The sequence below is a fragment of the Setaria italica genome, chromosome I (genome assembly GCF_000263155.2).
Source record: "Setaria italica strain Yugu1 chromosome I, Setaria_italica_v2.0, whole genome shotgun sequence".
NCBI classification, from domain to species: Eukaryota; Viridiplantae; Streptophyta; class Magnoliopsida; order Poales; family Poaceae; genus Setaria; species Setaria italica.
Window position 1 is genome coordinate 4948260 of NC_028450.1, and position 23561 is coordinate 4971820.

The following is a 23561-nucleotide window of genomic DNA, read 5'->3' on the forward strand; positions in this document are numbered from 1 at the left end:
ATGGTGTCCATCACCAGGGAAGGTTCAAGGTTGCTACAACGCTTCACGTTTAGTGTTGAATAGCGTGTAAATCATGTGACGCGTAGGTTGGCACGACTCGCTAGGCGTAACATACATTGTTGTGTGGCATTTTCAAGCGCCTCTATGTGTGGAGCAAATTAACATGATTTTTTCTTAGTAATACATAAAGCTCTATTTTCCTTTAGAAAAACTAATACTATAGCAAGTTTGTACATTCCTGGCATCTTAAGAAAAGGCAAAGAGTTTGCTCAATGTCATCCGCAAAATTTTTTTTTGCAGCATCTTCTATATAGAAGCCCATGACAACGACTGAATTCTATAGAGTAGGAGGTGTTTACTGCTGTAAGGTGAACCAAAATGAAAATCCTGCTAAAAAATGGATGGTTTATCATGAACCAAAATGAAAATCCTGCTAAAAAAATAGATGGTTTATCAAAGCTACAATAAAGAGGAAATCACCCTAGCAGGTGAACGGCGTGGCACCATCACGAGAATAAGCATGAACCATGCTGATAAATACCTACCGGAACAGGGAGCCAGGGCACTCATGTCTTCATTCCTGCGCATTCTGCTCCCTCTCTCGCTCGCCGCATCGCCGACGCGAGACAGAGACTGAGGCTGGCCGAGGTAGCGAGCGAGATCATCGGCGTCCCTCCGCTCACTCCATCTCGTGGTATTGCAACACACTTCCCTTCTTGCATATGTAGTTGTTGTGCCTGCGTTGTTCACTTGTTGTGGCGGAGTCTGTTCGCTTGTTGCGCATAGTCCGTTCTTGTAGATTTGATCCCTGTAGACGGGTAGTGTTTAGTCGTTGGGTTGGAATAGGCAATCGATGAAAGGCTGGGCATATTGATAGACCAGATCAAACGTGGTGCGACCGCGCTCTACATCGAACGTAGAGATCTATCTGAGGTGTTGACCGTCATATGGGATTTCACAATTTAGATCTGTTTACTGATGTTCTCGTTCTCCTTAGATTTTACTACCGCACGAAGTTCACGTGGCCTTTTTCTATCTTGTGATTCTCTACTTAATTATATGTTTCTTTTTTTTCTCCTAAATTGTTATCTTTTTGTAGGCTCTAGTTCATTTGTATTGCAATTTCGGTCATCCTTATTTCATTTTGAGATAAAAGAGTTGTGGACCTTTAATTATCTTACATATCTCGTTATCATTGGTGTAAAGCTTGTCGCATTTGTGTATGTGTGTTGTTCACTTATTGTGTGTAGTCCGTTCACTTATTGTGTCTAGTCATTTTCTTCTTGTGCGTGGTCCGTTCACTTGCTGTGTGTAGTCCATTTGCTGGTTGTGTGCAGTCTGTTGGGTCATATGTGCAGTTGGTGGAAGGTTAGGTATATAGTGGAAGGATAGAATATGGCATGACCATGATCTACAGTATGAAAGCTTAACAAAACTTTGATGGTTAGATGGTAGCTACTAGAAAAGCTGAGTTGCCTCATTGTTGCGTAATAGGTATTTCACAATTTAGATCTCCATTTCTCCTTGGAGTTTATTTCTACACAAAGTTCATGAGGCTATTTTTTGGCTTGAGATCCTATGCTTATATGTTACTTTTTTTCCTAAAAAACTACTATTTTTTGTCCATCCTAGTCCCACCTTCATTTTGTACAAGACGATTTTTCTATTTATTTGTATTGCAACGAGTTATCTTTCGATCTTGCTTGTTGCCTTTTCTGAGACGATAGAATTGTGAAAGCCGTGGAGCTTTGATTACCTTTCTTATCTTGTTGCTAGTGGTATAACCCTCATCGTGGTTGTGCATGTGTTTTGCTCACTTCTTGTGCGTAGTCAATTTGCTTGTTGTGTGTAATTCATTCTTAGAGCATTAGTCCATGTGGACGTGTACTCGTGTAGTGTACAAGCATTGGGTTGGGATAGGCAATCGATGGAAGGCTTATCAATGGATGCAATAGATCAAACTGATCTGCATTATGAAACTTTAATCAAACTCTGTCAGTCAGTAGAGGTCATACGTATCAGCTCCCTTTTAGAACCGTCAAGGGATTTCACGATCTAGATCTGTCTTCATGATGTTTTCCTTCTCGGTATTTACTCTTATGCGAAGTTCATGAGACTACCATTTTGCTTTGCGATCCCAACTTATATGTTGATTTTTCCCAGAATTGCATATTGAGATGGTAGAATTGCATTGTCTTTATTACCCTACATGTATAGTTATTGGCGGTGCAACACTCTTAAATGCTTACTCTCTTCTTCTTTTTTTTTGTTTTTTACAGGGTCTATTTCTGGCAGACACGCTCCGATTGCATTGCTGAAGCAGAGTCTTTGGAATTCCTACTTCGAGCTCGGAATCATGGCTCCAAAGGTAGTGTCTAAGATGCCTTTGCTGTTTGACCACTCAATTACTCGTTCCATGGTGTATTTCAATTTCCATGTATTTTCCCCCATCAAGTGTTTTTTTGTTGCGGTTGTACATGCCTTGCTCGTTATGATCGACTGATCGTGCAGGGGGGCATCGTACATTACATTTTTTTTTTGAAACGGTACGTTACTTGTTAGCGTTCAAACGTATACTATCAAAGATACCAAAGGAAATCCACGTCAGCCTTGCAACCCCACTTGCTTGTCATCTTTACATCCGAGCCATCCGTGGCAACCTAGATGAAATCAAGGCCGTTCATCCCTATGTTACCCAATAGACACGGCCACCCGGCAGGGGAAAACACTAGCGGCGCCGGGCGCCGGCACGGCAGCGCACAACCCGGCGGTCGGCGGATCCCGGTAGGTGGCGCGCCGACGCTGGAGGCCTGAAGGCCGGACCGGCAGCGGCGCCTGGAGGCTGGACGCGCGGCCGGCGTGCTTTGCCGGTGCGCCGTGCAGCCGGATGCGGGGTGCCCGGCGAGGAGGCGAGCACGCAGGCGCCGATGTGAGCGTGTGGGAGATGTGGCGCGGCAGACTGCCGGTGCCCCAATCCTCCTGATTCCCCAATCCGGCATTGAAGCAAGTCGGTCTGTCAGTTCTGTGCTCCTTTTCCAATCCGTCAGTCCCTCAGTTGAACAAATTGAATTCGTCATTCATGGGTTACTTATGATACAATCTGTAGATTTCTAGTAGAATTACTCAATCGGGAGGAAGACATTGAAATTCTTTTATTCTCCCTCTCCTATGCCTATAATTCAAGTTCAATCTCAATCTAAAACAATAGTACATCTGGAACTAGAAACAGTAGGAGATGAACCAAATCGGCACAGTTAGATATTCCTTTTATACAGCTTCAAAGTTTTTATCAAGTTTGTTGTACAATTAGACTTGAAATTGAATTATACTCTAAATCATGCATTTTATGCTTCAGTACTGTTAAATCATGCATTTTTTTTCGTTTCAAAAAAAGTACCGTTCCATATCGTTATGTGCTTGGTTTCGATGGTTTTAGGCCCTTATAAGTTGGCCCTAGGCGTGTGAACTCGCCACCTCCGCCACTGATTACAAACCTAGTAGATATCTGGTTTAGCATGAGTATACCAATACAGCAGCATCTCTTTTCTTAGACACACGATTAGTATAAGCCCTGCACAAGCATGAGCCATTGCCAAATAGAGACCCACTGGTTGAAGTACTTGTAATAGGAACTTTTCTCAGTTTGTAAGGAAACTGAAAAATAAGCAGTGCAATCATTTTATAAACCAGAACCAACTTTTAACTTATTATGTGCGATGTACTCTCATTTTAGATTCATTCTTTTAGCATTTTACGGTCCTTCATTGGTTGAAGGTGTTGGTATTGTTTATAACTTTGTTACCTGCACATTTATAACTTTTATTTTAACTTTGCCTTTCATTTTTGCAGGATGGAATCAGCTTATTGGTCCTATTTGTCTGCTTCATCGCTAGCTCTGCATTTGCTGAATCTGATATAAACAATCTATATGCTCTGAGGCAGGCAGTCGCTGAATCAAAAGGCTTCCTTCAGGACTGGTTTAGTTCAGAAACTCAGCCATGCAACTGGAGGGGTATAACTTGTAAAGGAAGCGCTGTTGTGGCCATAGAATTGTCATCTGTGCCACTCCGTGTCCCTTTTCCGTTATGCATCACAGCATTCCGGTCACTTGGTTGGCTCAACCTAAGTAGGTGTGATTTATCTGGTATGATTCCAGAAGCCTTGGGAGATTTGCAGAATCTCCAGTACCTGGACTTGAGCAATAACCAACTTACTGGGCCCATGCCTTTCTCGTTATATGATTTGAAGATGCTAAAAGAAATAGTGCTAGACAGAAACAAGTTGTCTGGACAATTGAGCCCTGCCATTGCTCAGCTTCAGAACCTCACTAAGTTATTGATATCCAAGAACAACATCTCTGGAGTACTTCCTCCGGAGCTGGGCAGTCTGAAGAACCTAGAGGTCCTGGGCTTTCACCAGAACAGATTTGATGGATCAATACCAGAAGCTTTTGGCAACCTAACTCGGCTCTTCTACCTTGATGCAAGCAGAAATAAGCTCACTGGTTCAATATTTCCTGGAATAAGCGCATTGCTGAACCTGCTGACACTTGATTTCTCTTCAAATAGTTTGGTGGGGCCAATACCTAATGAGATTACTCATCTGAAAATGCTGGAGCGTTTAGCTTTGGGGTTCAATCATTTCACTGGAGGGATTCCAAAAGAGATCGGTAACATGAAGCACCTAAAAGAACTCTCTCTCACTGAATGCAGCTTATCAGGCACCATCCCTTGGTCAATTGGTGGTCTTAGAAGCTTAGTGGAACTTGACATATCAGGCAATGACTTTAACTCAGAACTCCCAGCATCTGTTGGTGATTTGGGCAATATGACTATCCTGAATGCAAGGAAGGCAAAGCTCGTAGGGCGTATACCAAAAGAGCTTGGCAGCTGCAAGAAGCTTACTCTTCTACGTCTGTCTTTTAATTCCTTCACTGGCAGTATACCTGAAGAACTTGCAGGTTTAAAAAATATTGCCCATTTTGAAGTGGAAGACAACCAACTGTCAGGTCCTATTAGTGATTGGATTAAAAAATGGGCAAATGTTGTTTTTGTAAACCTTGGAAATAACAAGTTCTATGGTTTGGTACCACCTACCATATGTCAAGCCAAGTTGCTGCAGTCACTCGACCTGCATTGTAACGATCTGACTGGGAGTATCAAGGAGACATTCGAGGGCTGCAAAAACCTGGTTCATCTGGATTTGCAAGGTAACCATTTCCATGGTGGGATACCTGAATACTTGGCTAAGCTACCGCTCACGATACTGGATTTGTCCTACAACAATTTCACTGGAGCGTTACCAAGCAAGTTGTTTGAGTCATCAACCATATTGGAAATGAACCTCGACAATAATAAGCTTACTGGCCATATCCCTGAGAGCATTGGTAAGCTCCGCAGCTTGCAGAGGTTGCGGATGGGCAGTAACTGCATGGAAGGACCTATCCCACAGGCAGTCGGCGATCTGGGGAATTTGACAGAAATATCTCTTGGTGGGAATAGACTTTCTGGAAGCATCCCACAAGAGCTCTTCAACTGCAGAAACCTAGTGAAGCTAAACCTGAGCTCTAACAATCTGATCGGACACATCCCGAGATCCATATCGCAATTGACTTCGCTCACTGGCTTGGTTTTGTCTCACAACCAGCTCTCTGGTTCTATTCCTGCTGAGATTTGTGGGGGATTCACGAACCCAACTCATCCTGAATCAGAGTATGTTCAACATCACGGCTTACTTGATCTGTCATATAACCTGTTAAGTGGTCGTATCCCACCCGCGATCAAGAACTGTGTTATTCTGGAGGAGCTACACCTGCAAGGTAACTTGCTGAATGGATCTATTCCTGCCGAGCTTGGTGAGCTGAAGAATCTTAGAACTGTTGATCTCTCTTCTAATGCATTAGTTGGACCTATGGTTCCTTGGTCTGCGCCATTGCTGACCCTGCAAGGCCTTTTTCTGTCTAATAATCACCTAAATGGCAATATTCCTGCTGAGATAGGCCGCATTCTTCCGAACATTGCAGTTGTAAACTTGTCCAGCAATGCATTTATGGCTACTCTACCCCAGTCCTTACTATGCAGCAAGAGCCTGAACCGTCTGGATGTCAGTAACAACAACCTCTCTGGTGAAATCCCATTATCTTGTCCTTGGCATGAAGAATCCTTGAGCTCGCTGGTCTTCTTCAATGCAAGCAGTAACCATTTATCAGGGAGCCTAGATGGGTCTATCTCAGATTTCGGACAACTTTCTTCTCTTGATATCCACAACAACAGCCTCACCGGAAGCTTGCCCTTGGCACTGTCCAATCTCAGTTATTTGAACTATCTTGATCTCTCAAAGAATGATTTCAGTGGTTCCAACCCTTGTGGTATCTGCAATATAGTTGCCATCACATTTGCCAACTTCTCTGGTAATCGGATTGGCATGCATAGCTTATCAGATTGTGCTGCGCCTGGCATCTGTGCTCCTGATAGTATCAAGCATAAGGAGGGTCATCCAACTCACGTGATTCTAAAAGCAGTGACCATCTGTGCCGCCGTTATAATTGTCATTATTGTGGTGGTTTATGTGTGGCGTAAGCTGTCAATAAGAAGCAGGCCGATGCATTTTGAACCTACCAGTCAAGCCCAAAGTCTGCAATTGAGCTCGCTACAATTGATCCCGCCTCAAGCGATGCGCTCCTAGGAAAGGATGAAGGCGCTGGGTAGAATAAAATTTATGGCTAGATTGATGCACTAGCCTCGTCAATTTGTCATTTGTATGCTGTTGTACTCCTGGTCCCTGCGTTTGAGCATTTCCCCCCCTTTTTGCAATGAACAACGATTTGTCGTCGGTTTATAAAATCTAGCTTGAACCTCACATCTTGATGCATGTTGCGCCTGCCTGAGCCTGTCGAGGCAGGCAGCCAAACCGTTCTTACATTTTCTTTCGCCTTTTGTTATGTTTCAGTAAGTGATGCGTTTAAAATCATTACTGCCTTGCCTTGACTGTATTTTTCACTACGGATTGTTAACTTACGATGCCATTTGCCATCTGCTTTGCTCTGGACCAAAGCGAAGTGCTGAAGCGTAGGCAGCGCTCCGCTCAGACAGGGCGCGCCCAGATTTCCGAGCGAAACGAATCCGCGATTGGATTTTCCGGGCCAAACCCCCCAGTCACTGACGTCCTGGCCCAAAGCGAGGACACGGAAGCCCCACCCGCCTCCACCGTCCCAGCGCCCGTCGCTGCCAAGTGGGCCCTTTCCTCCGTCCCCACAACATTGAAAAATCCGAGCAGAGGGGTAAAAATGGGTAGCTCGGGTGAGCGGGGGCGCCGCTGGGTTCCTGTTCCTTCCTCGGGAAGATTTCAAATCCCCGCTGCCCTCCTCCACTCCTCTGCTCGGCCGCCTCCGAAAAAAAATTCGCGCATCCCGCCGGCGCGCTCTCCGATTCGCGCCCCCCATCTCCTTCCCTTCCCCATCCGATCGCTCGTGGCCTCCTGCGGTTAGAGCTGGGACTCGGGGCCTAGGGTTTGGAGCGGTTGGTTGGGCCAACCACAGATGGCGGGGGCGCAGGGGGAGAGCAGTGGCGAGCGGCAGGGGATGGCGGAGCGGCGGATGCTGCGGTCGCGGTACCTCGCCATGAAGAACCGCATCAGCGGTAGGCGGCCTCTCCCTCCCTCTCTTGTCCGCGCCGGCTCGCACGGGCTTCCATTTCTGGGTCGGGCTGGGTTGGGTTGAGGTGTGATTTTGACTTTTGAGGGGGCTTTGTTTGCGCGCAGATGAGCGGGATGAGATGGCCAGGGTGGATTCGGACAAGTTCACGGCCATCATCTCGCAGGTGGAGTGCCTGCACGAGCTCGGTGAGGATCGACTCCCTGTTGCTTGCGAACGAACTGCATTTCTTTTCTTTTTTATTCCAGAAAACAAGTGTTTTGATTGGTTGAGATTCAACTTTGAAGTGGCGTGAGACGAGAAGGTTTTGATTGGAATTGCTGCATCCAACTTTTATTTGGGTTTTGGATTTAGGGATGTGTTTTTCTATCATTTGAATGGTGTGCTAAGATTGCTGGTTACTGTAGAGTTGTTTGCTGGAGTGCTTGAAGCAGGTTTAGGAATAATCACTTCTGATTTAATAGCACACAAGTCGGGTACAAATGGCTCCAATTGAAGGGAGCTGCATTATTTGAACTCGAATTTTGTCATCAAGGATAGGTTCAGTTACAGCTAGCCTGAAATCTTTGATAAAGTAGTTTACTTGGGACCAAGTTCTAGTCAGCTTATGTATAGTTTCACTCTAGAGCTTCCAAAGACTGTTCCCCGATCATGACTTGCTATTGACATTCACACTGAATTTGAAATGTTTGGAGGTTCTGAACTCATCGCTCAGTTTGTTGTACTGATGAAGGTCTTGCATTAATTTATTCCTAGTCATATTTCAATCTCTTGTTGACATTTATGTTGCAAATTATTAAGTGAACATCAGGGTATAGTAATAACAGTTCAATAGTAATATCAGTGAACTGTTTATAAAATCCATAGATGTGTTTATAGACTTTGATGCTTCTCTTAGGTGTGTAGCCTTGACATTAGTATATTTTGAGAACAAGTTGTTATCTTAATGTTGTTGCCTTTAATAGTTTGATTTATAAATTTCTGGAATACATGTAACATGGACTCACATTACATATTATAGGGACTGTGAAGTTTGCATTAGTTTGTTCATCCGTGCCAATTGGTAATGTTGAATATTTGCTTGCTCAATACTTTGGTTTATTACATGGCTCATTGCATTCTGTGCTAAAATTGATTGTACCATTTGCTTGTCACACCAATTTGGTTATTTATTGTGAGAGCAAATGCTTTATTTTGCTATGCCTTGCTGGTTGGCTATTCAAAATTTAATCTGCACTAAAATTCACAATGAGTATCCTTCCACACTGCAGTGCAGAGACCTAGGGAGCAAATAGCTGATGCAGAAGCTCTGCTTGACATTGCCAGCACATTGGTGACTTCGGTGAGGTCCCAGTCAAGTGAAGGAATCACCCCTTCTGATTTTATAACAGCTTTGCTGAAGAAATTTGGAGAGCAAGAGAGCCCAGATGATGAGGCCACCTCCTTGCGCTGGGGAGATCTTGGACTTTCTGTTTCACATGCCTTCAGGCCTGTGCCTGGATGCTGCACCATGTATGCTCCTCTCTTTTTTGTAAGTTATGTATGCATCCTCGGCTAGTCAGATGACTTAAACTGTGCATTCTCTTAATGTTTCCAGGCTTGGACCCATGAATACAGAAGTAAAACAGCGAAAGGTTTCGACTGTTAGTAGAAAACGAACTGCACGGCCAACAGAAAACACTCGTCCTGAAGAGGTACCAACATGCTTTTCATGATGTAAATCATACATTCAAACAGTAGAAGTCAAGTGAACTCATGGTTTCTTTTAGGTCTTCCTTTTGCCTTCGATCTCAATGCAATAGGCCTTTCTTTCCTATAACTTTGTTGTCATCTATATGCACTAGGGTTGCTGACTGTTTCGGAGCTGACTTCCAGCCATATGATTTTTTCCAAAATGCAGCTTGCTGATTCTTCAGAGGAAGTAAAGACAGACACTGACAGGAATGTGCTGGTAATATTTGATACCCTGAGGCGGAAGAAGAGTGCAAGGCTGGAAAACCTTGTTTTGAACAGGCTTTCATTTGCTCAAACAGTTGAAAATATCTTTGCACTGTCTTTCTTAGTGAAAGATGGTAGGGTGGAAATAAATATAGACGATAACGGGCATCATATAGTACGTAAGTACTCAATTCCTTTTGTGGTTAAGTTATATTCTGGTTATTCTACTGCAGATGTTTCTAAATAATATTGTTGACCTCAAACAGGCCCAAGAAATGCACCTGCTGCTAGTGACGTAGCCTCAGGAGATGTCTCCTACAGCCATTTTGTCTTTAGATTTGATTTCAAGGACTGGAAGGTATAATTTCCGATCATTAGATTTGTATTTATTGGTAAACTTACATATATTTTACCTAAATATTCATTATCCAACCTCATGCCTGCTGCTAGTTTGGGAAGATAATTGTTGGAAATCCAATTGAAGGATTAGCTTAACATATCGAACTACTCTCCCCTTTGAGTACCCCTGATTTAGATATGTCACCTAGGAAAACCTCACATTCACCTATTCAGTTTGCCATATGTTTTTTTTTAAACTGCCACATGTTGTCCATATAAGCATGCTGCCTTTGCAAGAGAAATTAGAGAAACAAAAATGAATAAAATCAAAATTCATGGTGGGGAACAGTGACTGTAGTCTTATTTGTATATATTAACAAGTAATCTAATGTTACCTCTTCACTTATCATCCATTTACAGCTTATGAAAGAATTAGTCTCAGAGGGTGAAGAACTGTTGCCTCACAGGACCTCCCAGGGTGCTACCTGCACTGAAGAGAATGATCAGCCAAATCTGGAGGCATGTGCGCAAAGAACGCCGATCAGAAAACTCACCCGGAACCGAGGCTTGGTCTTGCAAGAACAGGTAGTCCAGGAAACACCCGAGGAGAACCAAACGTCCAAGCGCAAGCGCCTTTTCAGAGATCAGGACTGACCTAGCAATTGCTTGGCATGAGCATTGTACCCTAGAAATTGCTTGGCATGAGCGGTGTGGGCAGGCAGCCTGCCTTATTTTGTATGTACAAATGTTAGGTTTGTAGGACGGTTGTGCCATGCCATGTTGTCGTAGCACAGCTCGTGCTTCTCTGAGAAGTAGAGGTGTAACTAAATTTCAGTCGTTTCAACTTCCATTGACATCCTTCAACCATAGAACGGTCTTTGTAGATCAGACATGACGCGTCGACGTTTATGTAGATGCATCAGAGGCTGATGATGATTCATTCGATGCTCGTTCTGTTAAATTTTTATTCGTTTATTTACTGTACCCATGCGAGAGCTAATACAACCCCACAAACGGTTAAACAACTCGACAAAACAAAGTTACAACAGAAAATACTGGCAGCGTTTATGTTTAACCATCGGAACTGTCCACCATGATTGTCAGAAACCCTGGATACTACAGAGATAAAGGCAAAATAGCAGCATTAACGCTTCGCAAAACAGGGCACAATAGAACCTTCAAGAAGAAAGGGATGGGTAGAAGAACCACCAGGCTCCCAAAACAGGTCACAATAGAACGTTCAAGAAGAAAAACAGAAAACAGATTCAGTAGCATAGGCCTAAAGAAGTCAGCAAATCCATCATCCAAGATCAAGTTTTGAGTTACATTGACTAATCACTACAAAGTACTGACAAAGACATGGATCTCAAGCAGCAGCAGGCTTGCGCAGCTCATTTTCACCATGGGCAAAGTGGCATCTGTCACCAAAAGTGCACGACCCTTTTGCAAAGTTCTCACACATCTTGGTCTTGAAGTTGCTTCCTGAGCCTCCACGGTGAGGTCCTCCAGCTGGGTTCTTTGCTGGTGGAGGGGCACTGCCACTGATGTTGACAATCAGCTCCCCGACCATAGCGCTAGCATTCTTGATCTGATCAAAGGTGCCCTCAAGCTCGATGTTTTTCAACTTGGTGTCTGATTCATGGTCCCGGATGGCCAGCTTGGCCCCAGTGACTCGAGATATCTGCTTTGTGTTAACTCCACCCCTCCCAATGATGCGACCAGCAAGGGATGCATCAACACTGATCTTGGCTGTGGCAGAAGCACCAAAGCTTGCTGGAGTGGCCATGCCAGGGTTGACCATAGGCGGAGGTGCAAAGTGACCAGTGGGTCCTGGTCCCATGGGGAAGTGCGTAGAGCTGTCCATCAACATAGGCTTGCCAAGCTCCCTTTCACCGTGTGCGAAGTGGCATTTGTCCCCCCATTTGCATCCATCTGCAGTTTTGTACTTGTTGCACAAGCGAGTCTTCATGGTGGGTGTAGGTGGCCCGTCCATCATCATTCTTCCAGGAGGTGTAACTGCTGGGCCACCCAGGTTGGTTATCTTTGAAACTGCCTGGTAGCCGCCAGGGAAGCAATGGAGAAAATGGCAGCCCTCGCCAAAGGGACAACCAGAGGTACTGCAAGATGACAACATTATCTGGGTAAGTAACTGAAGTAGCTGAATAATAAATATATGGTAACAATTGATGATAGCAGCTGAGGAAAACAAAAGTATATGGCATTTTAAATGTGTGCTAATAAAAATATAATGTACCAGTATGGATGAACTTCAGAAAAATCTGAAGAAAACTTAACATGACTTAACAAAATAGTGGAAACGGATTATCTGCCATGTTCTGACAAAAGACATTCAGAGTTTGCTACATTTCAAAAGCTGGGCTTAAGAACATATTATTGGTACCATGTGTTCTAGATCCCAAGCTTAAAATTTGTAACTCCATCACGGTTAAACGATTACTAGAATTTAAACATCATAATATATGCAATGAACATTACTGTACAGCTACTGATGTAAGTAATAATAAGTATAATTTCGAACCATAAGGTGGTAGAATTTGTCCTGCAGATACCAAATATTTGGATAATTGGTGTAAGTTGCAAAGATATAGGTGGCGCAATTTCAAGATGGGATTCAATTGCAGTTCCCAAGTCATGTGCTCAAACTTCTTCTCAATTTGAGCAGATGACGCAGCATGACCACAGCAACTGATTGTTCATCTCAGAAAGAATTAGATGTCCTTATACTGTTGTTGCGTCTTTCAAAGGTTCAAAGTGATTTGCACAACCATGTGCTTTCCAATTTTACTCCAGTAGTGTTCTTAAGCTGGATTAGGAGAACCTGTATCACAATATTTCTTAACTGTTCTGTTAGCCATAAGAGATTCTTTCAACAAAAGCAAGTAAATTTTAATTGAAATAAGCAGCTATGCAGAATAAATGTTACCAGGTGGGAGTTCATTTTAAGTTGGATTATAACCTGAAAAATTTGGTGCATGGCTTCGTTTTGCTTCCTACACCAGTTTGAAATGACTCCGATTCTGTTACATCAAATTAATTTTGCTCGCCAAGTTAATATGTTGTTGATTTACTAATCTCAGTATACAAGAATGAACATTAATGAGGGCTTGCCTACATCAGTACAGTGCATTAATTAAAACACAAAGTTTACTGACTTCAGTTTGTATCTGCTACCCAGAGATTCTTTCCAAGCCGTTGCCAAATTATTGAGTGGGTAGAGGACACAGCAAGCCAACAACTAAAAAATTATAAACCCCTGCAATTCAAACAGAAGACCCGTACCCTAAATGATTCTAGGCCAAAATGCAACAAATAAGCCCATGCCCCCACCCGAATAATGCAAAATTGCCAACATACGAAAACTTCCGCGCCGAGTTGACGAAACTTCGGGAACGAAGTGATTCTCATTTCACCAAACAACAACCCTAGATCCCACCAGATCACCGCACCGCGCAGCATCCCACCGAAAATCCCCAAACCCTAGCATAGCAAACATCTCAAAACACAACCAATCCCCAAGACGCTCAGCCCTAAAATGTTCAACCGCGTAGACGATAAAACACGTCCCGAGAGGACGACGGTTTGCGGCCAGAGCGAGGGCGGGTTCCGCTCGACTCACCTCGCGCGCGCTTCCCGCCGGCGGAGGCCCCGTTGGCGCCGTCGGCCGTGCCCCTTTTGCGGACGTCTTCCATGGATGCTCCCGCTCTCGCGTCCCGCGAGTTCGGTTAGGGTTGGCAAGCCGCGGCGGCGCGGCGAGGAGCGCGTGGGGTCGTGGAGCCCGTGGGGAGTGGCCTCTGAAGTCTGAACAACGGCCACGGGACGGGGAGGCGTGCGGAAGAGAGTGAGCGAGTGCCAGCGGCGGGGGGAGAGAGGTCGAGGCGAGGAGAGAGGAAAGCACTGACCGACCGATGGGCTCGGGCCCACGAAGGAGGGTGATGTGCATTCCCGCTTCTCAGCCCAAATGATGCGCAGGCCCACCTGTCTATCTGGCCCCGGCGGCATGCCTGGCCTCCCCTTTTCTTCTTCTTTTTTGATGAAAAGCGCCTCCCTGTTCTTCTTGGGTAGCAAGACTTGACCTCCTCATTCCGTTCAGAATCCTAATGGGCAGGTGGGAGAGATTTTAGCTGCCAACCACGACGTCACGAGGACGCCGTTCTGTTTTGAAGTTTCTCTTTTTATTAGATGTGTTTATTATTAAATAAGTAAACAAATAGAAGATGACCTGCCAGAAAAATATCCAAGTCAAACTGTTAATTTGTCATTATTTTTTCAAAAGGAAAAGGGAACCCTGAAACGTCCTCACTTTTCTATTCTCTTTTCAAAGAAAAAGTGTGATGCCGTCTCGCTTTTGCGGTGGTACAGCGCAGTTTAGCCACCAAATTCCAAATCATTGACCAATAGATTATTCAACCAACCTTTCAAAACAATCAGTACCATGTGTCACAATTCACAAGTCATAAGCCGTCCACCTCACGAGTCCTGGGAGCTAAAAACCGATGTCCCTTTCTTCATTGCAGAGGCCATATGCCCATATGGAAGAGGCACACGTCGCATCATAATATTTGCCCTCTGGTTGTGTACCATTCTTCACTTCGTATATTTCTAAACAGGTCCAGCCGTGCCTCCTGGAAGCTCGCTTCTATTCGTCTAGAAAATCCATGTCAGAGTCAGGTGAAGGTGATAGCCTTATTGTGCATGAAGAGTTGGAGACTACAAGTCGTACTTTGTGTTCTTTCTCCCCACTTTCGAGCTGTTGAATTTGCCTTTCATGAATTGTTTGTTTCATGCAAATTTTCCCATGGTCTCAACCAAAATTCATTGCAAACACAACAAAACTTGTCCCCCACCCCAACCTGGGCTGTTCATCTGAGAAAAGGACGATCCACGTTTCATGCAGTTCTTAACCTTGCAGTGTCGCCCTTTTAGAAAAGGCACACCTTTTTTCCGCTGAAGATTTTTTTTTCTTCAAAAGAATCATGCAAGCCTCCTACATTCTTTTTTCATTCTAAGTAATTCCCTGGATGCTCTCTTAACCTCGACAATTATAACAAAAAAAACATCTTGGGATATGCCCCTTCAGTTTTTCTGATTAACTTCAATTTTTTTTGTAAAATCTATCTAAACCAAATCAAAAAGATATTGAAGGGGCGGGTATATCATTTCGGATGGAACCCGAAGCCCCCGTATATATTCGGCTCGCCCCTGACCCCTCAGCCCTCACCAACCGAGCCCGACGAGGCGACGACCACCCCCATTCCTCCTCCCCCAACTTCTCGGCTCCCCACCTCCCTCGCCGCGGAACGCGCGGCCCGTCCCCGCCCGTGTTGATCTCTTCATTCCTTGGTATTCCTTGGTAAGCAAGCCTACACAGATTGCTAGTTTTATTCGTTATTAGAAACTCCCCTCCGCCGCGAGCCCTCGAATCCAATCCCATCTCCAATCTCCCCCTCGCTCTGTTGCGGATTTGCTTGCTGCGTGGCGGAGTGGAGTAGTAATTATCAGTTTGTTTCCCCTAGTTTTTTTTCGTTGGGGTTCGTTTCGATTCAACTGCGGTGGCCTGATGTGATGTGTCTGCGCAGGTGCGGTAGCCGAGCGCTCCGGCCATGGCGTTCTTCCGGGGCCTCACCGCGGTCTCGAGGCTGCGATCCCGCGTGGTGAGTAGTGGCGCGTGTGTATTTGCGGGCTGATTCACCGTTTTTTGGGTGCTTTCTGCTGAGATTTTTGGTGTTGTTGCCGCCAGACGCAGGAGGCCACCACGCTGGGTGGTGTGAGATGGGTGCAGATGCAGAGCGCTTCCGATCTCGTAAGACACTTCGTCCTCCTGTTGTGCCTTGTGATGGAATTTTGTGTAGTCTGGACATGATGCTGATTGTGTTTCTGCAAATGCAGGATCTTAGGTCCCAATTGCAGGAACTGATTCCCGAACAACAGGTTTGTTACTCAATAGACCTGTCTGTAAATCTTGTAAAGCCAAAAAGTTCCTGGGGTATCTGATACCTTATCTTCTGTTCTTTTAGCCAAAAGTGTCAATTTCGATCTCTTTTGTTCAGTTCATGTAGTTCTTTGTGAGATTTTGCTTAATTCTGTGTCTAATACATTTTGTCAAACGTGTGGTGGAACATGAAATCAATTTTCTTCTCTGAAAGTAGCATCTATTATGCATCAATTCTATTCCCGCTTCTGTCAGTGGCACTTAGTTTGTGTGCAGCTTTATATTTGCACCTAGCTGCGATCAGAAAAATTAGAATTAGTTTAAGAGAAACCCACCTGGCAGCTGATTTCTGTAAAAACTTGTCCTTATGAAATATGAACACCTGTTCATCTCGCCTTACTGTTCTCGAATGTTAGGAGAAACCATCACTTACTCTGCTGTATTTGTTACAGGATCGCTTAAAGAAGCTCAAGTCAGAGCATGGAAAGGTCCAGCTTGGAAACATAAATGTGGACATGGTATGGATATATCACTATTCAAATGTCTACGGATACCTCTGGTTCCTTTCTAGAATGTATACTGACTTATTATGCGAAATTCCTGAATAATGTTCTTGCAGGTCCTTGGTGGAATGAGAGGGATGATTGGAATGCTTTGGGAAACATCACTACTTGACCCAGAGGAGGTAATCTTTCATTCATCCACTTCATAATGCTATGTTAGCAGTGTATTATCAGTTCATGTCCATTCTATGTCAAAATATGATCAAAGTTTCAGAATTAAGTAGTGCACAATGATCTATAGAAGATGCACATGGAATAAATTTTCTAAGAGTTTACTATGGCGCAGGTTTACCAGAATATTTTAAGTTAGTTTCTTGTATTTATTATAGTATTGGAGCTGATTTCGATTTTACCAAATCTGAGTGGCTGGACACACAAATTCATCTTTGTTGTTGGATGCAACCTAGTTTCGGGCGGCGTTAACATATTTAAACATCGAAGTGAAGCAAAGAATCACATCATTCATTGGCTAATAACCACTTCTTTTCTATCCAGGGCATTCGTTTTAGGGGCCTCTCAATTCCAGAGTGCCAGAAAGTGCTGCCGACGGCGGTTAAGGGTGGTGAGCCTTTGCCTGAGGGTCTCCTTTGGCTTCTTCTGACGGGAAAGGTATATCCCTGCCTATAAATCACTTGCTCCATAATAGTTTAAAAATTGTTGCAAATGTGTTCCTCCAAAACTAGGAAATTCGTTGCTGATTGATTCAATGGGACAAGTTTCTTGCTTATCTTTGTATTGTTATTCCTGTAATATGTTTTCAGTTATCCCCAATACCGTATTTCTCAGTTTTAAGCCTCTTGGTTTTTTGTTTTCAGGTTCCAACCAAAGAGCAAGTTGATTCCCTTTCAAAGGAATTGCTGGCCCGTTCAAGTGTCCCAGGTACTTTGATCACACTGCTGGCTACTTTTGTTATTGTTTTTCCCCTTGGAAATTTGGTCAAATTAAATCCAGAAACTATCTGAATTGATTGATGCTAATGTCCCACTTTTCTGCAAGTTCAAAGGTAGTCACAGATTAATAGCGAGATCTGAACTCCAAAAAAATCAATAGAGAGGTCCATATGTTTCCGTTAGTACGATCATGTGTAGTTTATGTGCTCTATCTTGCCACTTTGCTCGCTAGCAGCTGATAATTGATATGGTTGCAGCACATGTCTATAAGGCAATAGATGCTCTCCCTGTAACTGCACATCCTATGACACAGTTTACCACTGGAGTAATGGCTCTTCAGGTAAGTCCTGCCATGTCTGACATGCTGTTTCTTTTTTTCCCCCTCAGAAAGTCTTGTGGAAAAAATTCACTATTTGTGATTTATTTGCAGTTGTATTTCTAAAACTGTTGCAAGTAGGATTTAGATTAATTTCTCATCGTATCATTCCTGGTATTTGGAATTACTTTAAGCCTTCAAAGTGTGACTCTTCCTGTTTTTACTCCGTTTCAGGTTGAGAGTGAATTTCAAAAAGCTTATGACAAAGGACTGCCAAAAACAAAGTAAGCCTGGGATTTATACTGCTATCCATTTTCTTATTTTTTCAACAGTTGCTTTTCATGGTTTTTACAATTATTATATTGATAATAGGTTCTGGGAGCCTACGTATGAAGATGTCCTAAACTTGATTGCTCGGCTTCCGCCAGTGGCATCTTATGTTTACCGGAGGTAGCTTTTGTTCACAAATGCTTGATCTTTCAATTCACTTACTGGAGATGACATCCATGAATGATTATTTTGTGATGAAGTTATAGACATGAGCAAATTTAGAATTTGTATCAATTATTTTGTTTCACTTGTCCTTTGAAGGATTTTCAAGGACGGGAAATCAATAGAAGCTGATAATGCTCTGGATTATGCTGCAAATTTCTCACACATGCTTGGTTTTGACGATCCCAAAATGCTGGAGTTGATGCGCCTCTATATAACAATTCACACGTAATTTTCCATCCATCCTTATATTTTTTTATTTTATGTTTCTGAAGAACTTGTTTTAATTTTCCTCTCATACTGTTAACTGGGTTCTTGCAGTGATCATGAAGGTGGGAATGTCAGTGCACATACTGGTCATCTGGTAATATTTGTTCTCTGGTTGTGATCTTGATTTTCTAAACAATGTTTCTTAACGTGCCAAGATGATGAAAACTGATCACTGTGTGGTACCTTATTTGGTATCATGGCCTTTTACTATTTACTCCATGGCATTGGGTTGAAACATCCTCTGATCATGCCGCTCATCTAATTGCAGGTTGGAAGTGCCCTGTCAGATCCCTATCTTTCTTTCGCAGCAGCTCTGAATGGTTTAGCTGGGCCACTTCATGGTCTGGCTAATCAGGTATGCACAGTTTGACACACCGGATCTGCTCTGCAATATTTATCTTGCCTTGTGCTTTCTTTTACTCGTGATTGCAAAAAAGATTTCTCTCAATAGATAATCTCCCCCTGGCCCCACAGCCATTCATTGTACTATTTCACTACATTACTTGATAAGTTGATATGTAATGAACCTCCTTCACTGAAAGAAGAAACACATTTTCCTGCCACTCTTAGTTTGATGACTTGATTTTATAACGTTTATAAACTTACCATATATTGCAGGAAGTGCTTCTATGGATCAAATCTGTAATTGAGGAAACTGGGAGTGATGTTACCACAGATCAACTCAAAGACTATGTCTGGAAGACACTAAAGAGTGGAAAGGTAGCATGTCTCAGTGTTATATTAATTCAAAAGATGTTTACTTCATGCTCAAAAACAGGTTCATCAAATGTTATGAGATTTGAAATGCTGTGCAGTAGGTCTAATAGAGTTGACTTGGAATGTTTATGCAATGTTACGTGCACTGTTGTTTATTTGGTTGAGCATGAAGTTATAGAAATCAAATTCCTAATAGTTGGTTGCATTCAATCATAGGTTGTTCCTGGCTTTGGTCATGGAGTTCTGCGTAAGACAGACCCACGGTATTCATGTCAAAGGGAGTTTGCCTTGAAGCATCTGCCTGAGGATCCACTTTTCCAATTGGTCAGTCTAGACCCTGAATCTAATTGCATTTACTTTCTTGGGTTCAACACTCTAAAATGTGATGTTCTGTTACAGGTATCCAAGTTGTATGAAGTCGTGCCTCCTATTCTCACTGAGCTGGGCAAGGTAATGTGGTTGATCATGTTCTCCACTCTTGTTTTAACATACTCTCATGAACACCATTCTTTGCTCATGTATTCTCAGGTCAAGAACCCATGGCCGAATGTTGATGCACACAGTGGAGTTTTGCTGAACCACTTTGGATTATCTGAAGCACGGTATGTTTATCCTTGGCATTTAGATATCAATTTAATCCTGACTTGTGACCTATCAAATCTATGTATGAGTACTCATGTCCGGAACACCTTGTTTTAACCACGCAGGTATTACACAGTCTTGTTTGGTGTCTCAAGGAGCATGGGGATAGGATCTCAGGTCTGCTTTTGTACCCTCCACTCTTAGATTCTTATATTCTGGTTCTTCTATCTGCTAATTGTGGTCACTTATCTTTGATATAGCTCATCTGGGACCGTGCCCTTGGCCTACCACTGGAGAGGCCGAAGAGTGTCACCATGGAGTGGCTGGAAAACTACTGCAAGAACAAGGCTGCTTGAAGCTAAACATAGGCTGATGCTTTTTTACACACCGTCATTTTTCCTGTTAATAAATTACAGTAGTCGTTTTCCTTTTGGCGGTCGAATAACAAGAGCAAGAGGCTCTCAGACGGCAGAATTTTGTATCCTCCGTCACTCGTGACATCCATATAGTTGAATCTCTGCGGCACCACTGAGCAGACGAGAATAGGACATGTTCATTAATCTTTATACATGGCGATGCACGCCAGTTCTTTTAACCTTTGCTCGTTCGAGTCTGTTTACAGTTATTTGGGTTTTGGCAGCATAAGCTGACAGTTCTTTCATGATAAAAGAGGATATTCTGATGCCTGTCATGCGTGGTGCGGCGTGTTCCAAATTGTGAGTAGTGTAATCGCTTTGTGGTTTGCTGATTACTTCTCTGGTACCGGTGTTGGTTCACTTGAACTGAAATGAAAAGAGTGTTACACTCGAATTTTATCGAGGTTATGCTATGGACATGGGAGGCGAGCTCGATCTATTATCAGGGCTGTTTTGTCGAGGCACATTGCGATCGGGCCGGCCAGTTCGTCGCCGTATCAACGGAACGCGGATGACGACGGTCGACGGGCGCGCGAGGGCGCACGGACTCGTTTTGGATCGATCGCTCTCTCTCGGTCTCTCTTCGCGGTTGATTTTGGGCCTGGCTTGCAATTGGGCCAGGAGGGATGCATGGCCTGACGACGAGACAACAACATTTAGTCCCATCTCGGTTTACTGCCCTCGGGTAACCAGGCTCAAATGAGCGGTACACAGCCCACACCTCGGGGTTGGAAGGAGGTGAAACGGACCTAGGTCTACGCTGTTAAAAGTGAGATCGCCCAGGTTGGGACGAGGGAGTGGGCTCGCTATCTTGGCCCATATTCCGAACACGAAACTTGGGCCCCTCCCACGAAGCTGGGCTCTGACCCCGTGGGGCAACTGGTGGCCTCGTCCGGCCCTCCTTCCGACTCCACCCCCACCTTTTTTTTTGTTTTTTAAATTGTTCATTTGGCAGGCCATGTTGAAGGAACAAACGGGCTGGAAGCCCAGAAGCAACAATCCGCGCAACCTGGCAGTTCTGTCTGGTCAAAACAAAAATCCGTGCGCGCGTGATACTGGCCCGCATCCGCGCGCGCGGCCGTTTCCCCTTCTCGCATCGGCATAACCGGCCACCATCGGCGCGCCCTCGGTTCCATTTCAAGAGTTTTGAACCAGTAGGTCGACGGTCGGTCAGCCGGGGCCAAGCCAGACCATGTCGCCGCGTGACGATGCCGCCGCCAAGCGCGACCGCCTGAGCGCGCTGCCCGACGACCTCCTCCACCGCATCCTGCGGCCCCTGGAAGCGCGCCAGGCGGCGCGACACCTCAGCCTCCTGTCGCGCCGGTGGCGGCGCGTGTGGGCGTCGTCGCCCTTCGTCACCCTGAAGGACAAGGACAGCGCCGGCTCGGAGAGGTTCGTGAACAATCTGCTCCTCCTCCGCGACCCCCTGGATCTGCAGGTCTTCTGCCTGCAGAATTGGCAGTGGGAGCGCTTCGCCTGTGGCTGTGCCACGCCCTGAGCCGCGGGCTCCGCGTGCTCGAGCTCGCGCTCCGAGGCGCCAACGCGATCGGGCTGCCGGACCGCGTCTTCACCTGCGCGACGCTAGAGGAGATCAGCCTGTCATCCAGGGCCAGGGATTTTATCGCGCCCAAGTCCGCGGTTTGTCTCCCGCGCCTAAAGAAGCTGCACCTTGAGAACGTGCAGATCGATCCGTCCGCAGTGGAGAAGCTCAACTCTGGATGGCCGTCGCTCGAGGACTTGAATCTGTATCAGTGCTGGCTTGGTTCGTTCAAGATTTCGTCTGAAAGTTTGAAGACTCTGTCGATTACCGCCTGCGTGTACGATGAGATCCATGTTTCTGCTCCTAACGCCGGTTCCCTGAAGATAACAGTTTCGAGAAGAGTCTATCTGTCTGCCATGCCATCTCTGGTGAGTGCCTGGGTGCACTGTGTTGGTGCAGCTGATCACCTTGCTCCATGTGCTTATGATCTCATCGCGGCGCTTTGCAATGCTCAGCGCCTTGAGCTATTCAGATTTGACGTACTCCTCCAGGTGAAAATCTCTATCTACACTACTATTTAACTAATTATGACACTTTTTATGGTAACATTTCGTATGCAATCTTTTGTTGATCTATTTTTTTTGGTAAAGGATATTGTGCATAAGCCAGCCACTGAAGGCCTGTCGTTAAGCAATTTGAAGAGCCTCTACGTTGGAGAATGGCTGGTCACCGACTTCTACAACGCCCTTGCTTTTTTCATCCAGAGGGTGCTCCTAATCTGGCTGCTCTTTCCTTGGATCAATGGACGGTAACATGCTGCACATCTGCCATAGGCACTTATTGTCATTAGTGACATTAAACTGAAGACATTACTCTCTGCTTCTTCAGAACTTGTATCAAAGTTCAATGGGATCGGAGCTTACCCAAATCACTGTCTAGGGAAACGAAACCTAGTGCTGATGGCAAGCTGAAACTGCTACCTCCATTGCCCAGAAACCTTGAAACGCTTTGGATCAGACTGTCCAAAGGCGACGACGTTGAGGAATTTCGCAAGATGCGCAGCGCCTTGAAGGAGAAGACAAAACCCAGAGAGATGGAGGTGGTATGGTTTTAAACTCGATCCACGTGGCCATTTACCCTGCATACCATACCATGGTGCTGCTGTTCAGCTCTTGAAATGTTTCCAGATTAGAGTCTCTGACTGTTTGCAAAGTGTACTTTTCTTCAGAGCCTAAAGAAACCAAACTGTTTCTTGTGATGAAATATCTATATATTCCAAAACACACCCTTTCTGCCATATGTAGTTATGGTATAACTCGAGCTAGCTGGCTTCAGATCCGAAGGCAAACAAGGTAACCGAACGCGCCCAAGGAGTTATCACTACCCTCACGTTCGAACCTCTTCCTCGCGTGCTTCTTGAGTTCTTTCTCGCTCCTCGGCAATGGCCTGCAAATAAAACCATGGAGTGGCTGGAGAACAACTGCATGCAGGAACAAAGCTCTTTTCATTCACGGGGTGCACCGCTTAAAATAAGTGTTTTCCTTTAAACGCAAAAAAAAATATGAACTCACTAAAAAAGTTGGCTCAACAGATCTGTATACTGTAAAAACCTAAGTCGATAAAAAAATTGTCGATCCAAAATTTCCTGCAAAAATAGCTGAATTGACATATCTCCCATAAAAAAGTTAAATCACAAAAATGTTGAGACAACAAATTTGTGAAAAAAGGTGAAGTCAACGAGAAAATTTAAATCAATATTTCCTAAAAGAATATTACGTCAATAAATTTGGTAAGCAATTAATATTGAGTCAATAATATTGAGTACATGGGAAGGAACGTAAAAAAAAAAGCTTGCGAAAGTAGTAGCCCCAGAAGGAGAGAGGTGGAATGAAATCAGCTTAAAAAAAGAAACAAAGAGGTGGGATGAAATCAGCTAAAGAAAGAAGGAGGTGGGAGA

General features: G+C 44.4%; 5 protein-coding genes across 7 annotated transcripts; 4 read left to right on the forward strand and 1 right to left on the reverse strand.

Annotated features, from left to right (window-relative positions):
- Positions 1-6860, forward strand: LOC101785545 (leucine-rich repeat receptor protein kinase MSP1-like). The gene is made up of 3 exons (XM_022827836.1): positions 1-29; positions 2817-3015; positions 3850-6860. Exons 1-3 carry the CDS (start codon positions 1-3, stop codon positions 6682-6684), a joined length of 3063 nt encoding a protein of 1020 aa, XP_022683571.1. The 3' UTR covers positions 6685-6860.
- A 449-nt stretch (positions 6861-7309) lies between these two features.
- On the forward strand, positions 7310-10871 carry LOC101784883 (non-structural maintenance of chromosomes element 4 homolog A). Of its 2 annotated transcripts, none has more exons than XM_004951526.4 (7): positions 7310-7637; positions 7759-7839; positions 8923-9163; positions 9249-9345; positions 9552-9768; positions 9856-9947; positions 10349-10871. In XM_004951526.4, exons 1-7 carry the CDS (start codon positions 7538-7540, stop codon positions 10580-10582), a joined length of 1062 nt encoding a protein of 353 aa, XP_004951583.1. In that variant the 5' UTR covers positions 7310-7537; the 3' UTR covers positions 10583-10871. The 2 variants fall into 2 exon arrangements, with proteins under 2 accessions (XP_004951583.1, XP_004951584.1); XM_004951527.4 differs by having other exon boundaries at positions 10396-10871.
- Positions 10872-11100: 229 nt separating this feature from the next.
- LOC101785952 (zinc finger CCCH domain-containing protein 14) lies at positions 11101-13801 on the reverse strand. The gene is made up of 3 exons (XM_004951529.2): positions 13566-13801; positions 12906-12966; positions 11101-12045 (listed from the first exon to the last, which is right to left on the reverse strand). The coding sequence occupies exons 1-3, from the start codon at positions 13636-13638 to the stop codon at positions 11295-11297; spliced, it is 885 nt and encodes a 294-aa protein (XP_004951586.1). The 5' UTR covers positions 13639-13801; the 3' UTR covers positions 11101-11294.
- Positions 13802-15145: 1344 nt separating this feature from the next.
- LOC101786364 (citrate synthase 4, mitochondrial) lies at positions 15146-20394 on the forward strand. 2 transcript variants are annotated; one of them, XM_004951531.2, is made up of 20 exons: positions 15146-15299; positions 15526-15600; positions 15687-15749; positions 15836-15877; positions 16331-16396; positions 16498-16563; positions 16937-17050; positions 17257-17320; positions 17589-17671; positions 17882-17931; positions 18020-18097; positions 18239-18367; positions 18461-18503; positions 18678-18764; positions 19028-19129; positions 19343-19450; positions 19526-19576; positions 19655-19728; positions 19834-19885; positions 19969-20394. In XM_004951531.2, the coding sequence occupies exons 2-20, from the start codon at positions 15550-15552 to the stop codon at positions 20062-20064; spliced, it is 1419 nt and encodes a 472-aa protein (XP_004951588.1). In that variant the 5' UTR covers positions 15146-15299; positions 15526-15549; the 3' UTR covers positions 20065-20394. The 2 variants fall into 2 exon arrangements, with proteins under 2 accessions (XP_004951588.1, XP_004951587.1); XM_004951530.2 differs by having other exon boundaries at positions 19526-19728.
- A 922-nt stretch (positions 20395-21316) lies between these two features.
- On the forward strand, positions 21317-22416 carry LOC101773565 (putative F-box/FBD/LRR-repeat protein At5g44950). The gene is made up of 3 exons (XM_004954618.1): positions 21317-21516; positions 21624-22155; positions 22255-22416. The coding sequence occupies exons 1-3, from the start codon at positions 21317-21319 to the stop codon at positions 22414-22416; spliced, it is 894 nt and encodes a 297-aa protein (XP_004954675.1).
- The last annotated feature ends 1145 nt before the right edge of the window (positions 22417-23561 follow it).